The sequence below is a fragment of the Octopus bimaculoides genome, chromosome 11 (genome assembly GCF_001194135.2).
Source record: "Octopus bimaculoides isolate UCB-OBI-ISO-001 chromosome 11, ASM119413v2, whole genome shotgun sequence".
NCBI lineage: Eukaryota > Metazoa > Mollusca > Cephalopoda > Octopoda > Octopodidae > Octopus > Octopus bimaculoides.
In genome coordinates, this window is record NC_068991.1 from 25,066,125 (window position 1) to 25,067,592 (window position 1,468).

At 33.8% G+C, this 1,468-nt stretch overlaps 1 protein-coding gene across 1 annotated transcript in view; it reads left to right on the top strand.

The window, feature by feature from the left end:
- The window catches only part of LOC106882432 (epidermal growth factor receptor kinase substrate 8-like protein 2), a 38,710-nt gene extending 37,312 nt beyond the window's left edge, over nucleotides 1–1,398 (top strand). Inside the window, exon 6 of the mRNA XM_052971643.1 lies at nucleotides 896–1,398. Within this exon, the coding sequence (XP_052827603.1) occupies nucleotides 896–964 (69 nt within the window). The 3' untranslated portion in view covers nucleotides 965–1,398. The remainder of the gene's footprint in view (nucleotides 1–895) is intronic.
- Nucleotides 1,399–1,468: the final 70 nt, after the last annotated feature.

Here is a 1,468-nt window from a genome sequence, read left to right on the forward strand (position 1 = left end):
TTAATTGTTTCTTTATACACACACACACACACACACATGTATGTATGTATGTATGTATGTATGCATGTATGCATGTATGTATCAAATGGTGTGTATATTATATATAAATGCATGTGTCTATTTTAAATGAATATTCTGACTCAATTGTTATTATTGTTTCCATTTTAACATGTCATCTCACTCAGAATTAAAGTGACTTTTCTAAACTACTACAATTCTGAAGTAGAGAAGTTACAAAAATTATAAGAGAAACACGTTAGTTTACACAAAGAAATATACAAAGTCTGATCAAGAAGTATCAAGACTGGTGCTATAAAAAGAAAACTATAACAGATATCAATTCAGCAGTATTTAATCTCCTTTGAAGTAGTCCCCCTCTGAAGCTGCACACTTTACCAAGTATCATTTCCATTGATGGAAGCTTTTCTGGAAATCCGTTTTTGGGGATAGTGAGCAGCTGCCTCGTTGCATTCTCTTGGATTTCTTCAGTGTCTTAAAATCTTGTTGGGGATCTTCCACTGCAAAGACTGAGCCTTGGTTTTGGAGTCATAGCCATAAACCCATGATTTATTACCTGTTATGACTGTTTTCAGAAAGTTTTTGTCTTCCTCTGCATAATCAAGGAGATCTTGCACAGCTGAAACCCAATCTTCTTTTTGAGCTGACCACACTCTATACACTTTGTTTTGAAACACTGCTACAGCAAAGGAAGTAACTGAAAATGTTTTATAGCTTAATGTACATGCGCAAGAGAGTTTAAGGTCAGTCTGTGCCAAGCAGTTTCTTTCTGCATTCCTTAGCTCTGTTTCCATAGAAGTAAACCCAATACTTTTTGATCAGACCTTGTATAAACAATAGCATCTCATCTATTATCTTTTCTGTTATCTCATTGCAGGGAAATCGGAATATCTTACAGAACTCAGCAGCAGGGTCTTCGATGAAAGGTGACTTGCGATATTTCTAAAACAAAAAAAAAAAAAAGACCAACTCCCTGCCATAAAAACCTGTTTTAATCTACCATTTCTCAAGGCTTTTGAGCTATCCAGGTTTTTCTTCTTCCCTGCACTTTCCTGTATCTTATTTTCCTTGTATTCTATTTCTTGTATTTTATTTTATTTTATTTCTCCTAAATCTTATTCTTTTCTTCTTCCAAATTCTTTCCTATCCTTTTTCTTTTTACTTTTCTTTTTCTAAATTCTTCCACATTCCCCTTCCTCTTCTTTCCTTCCTTCAAATCACATCAGCTGCAGAAACATTCATTATGGAATTAAAAAAACCCCAAAAAACCCAGAAACCTTTGTACATTACAAATGCCAACATCCCAACCCTTGGTCCCTTAATTGACCATAAAACAGAAGACAATAATCATTTTAGTAAAACCTTCACAATTAAAACAAAGTTACACATTTCTTGTTCTAACAGAGCCCCATCTCTAACTCACCACTCAAAAAAAAAAAAAAAAAAAAAA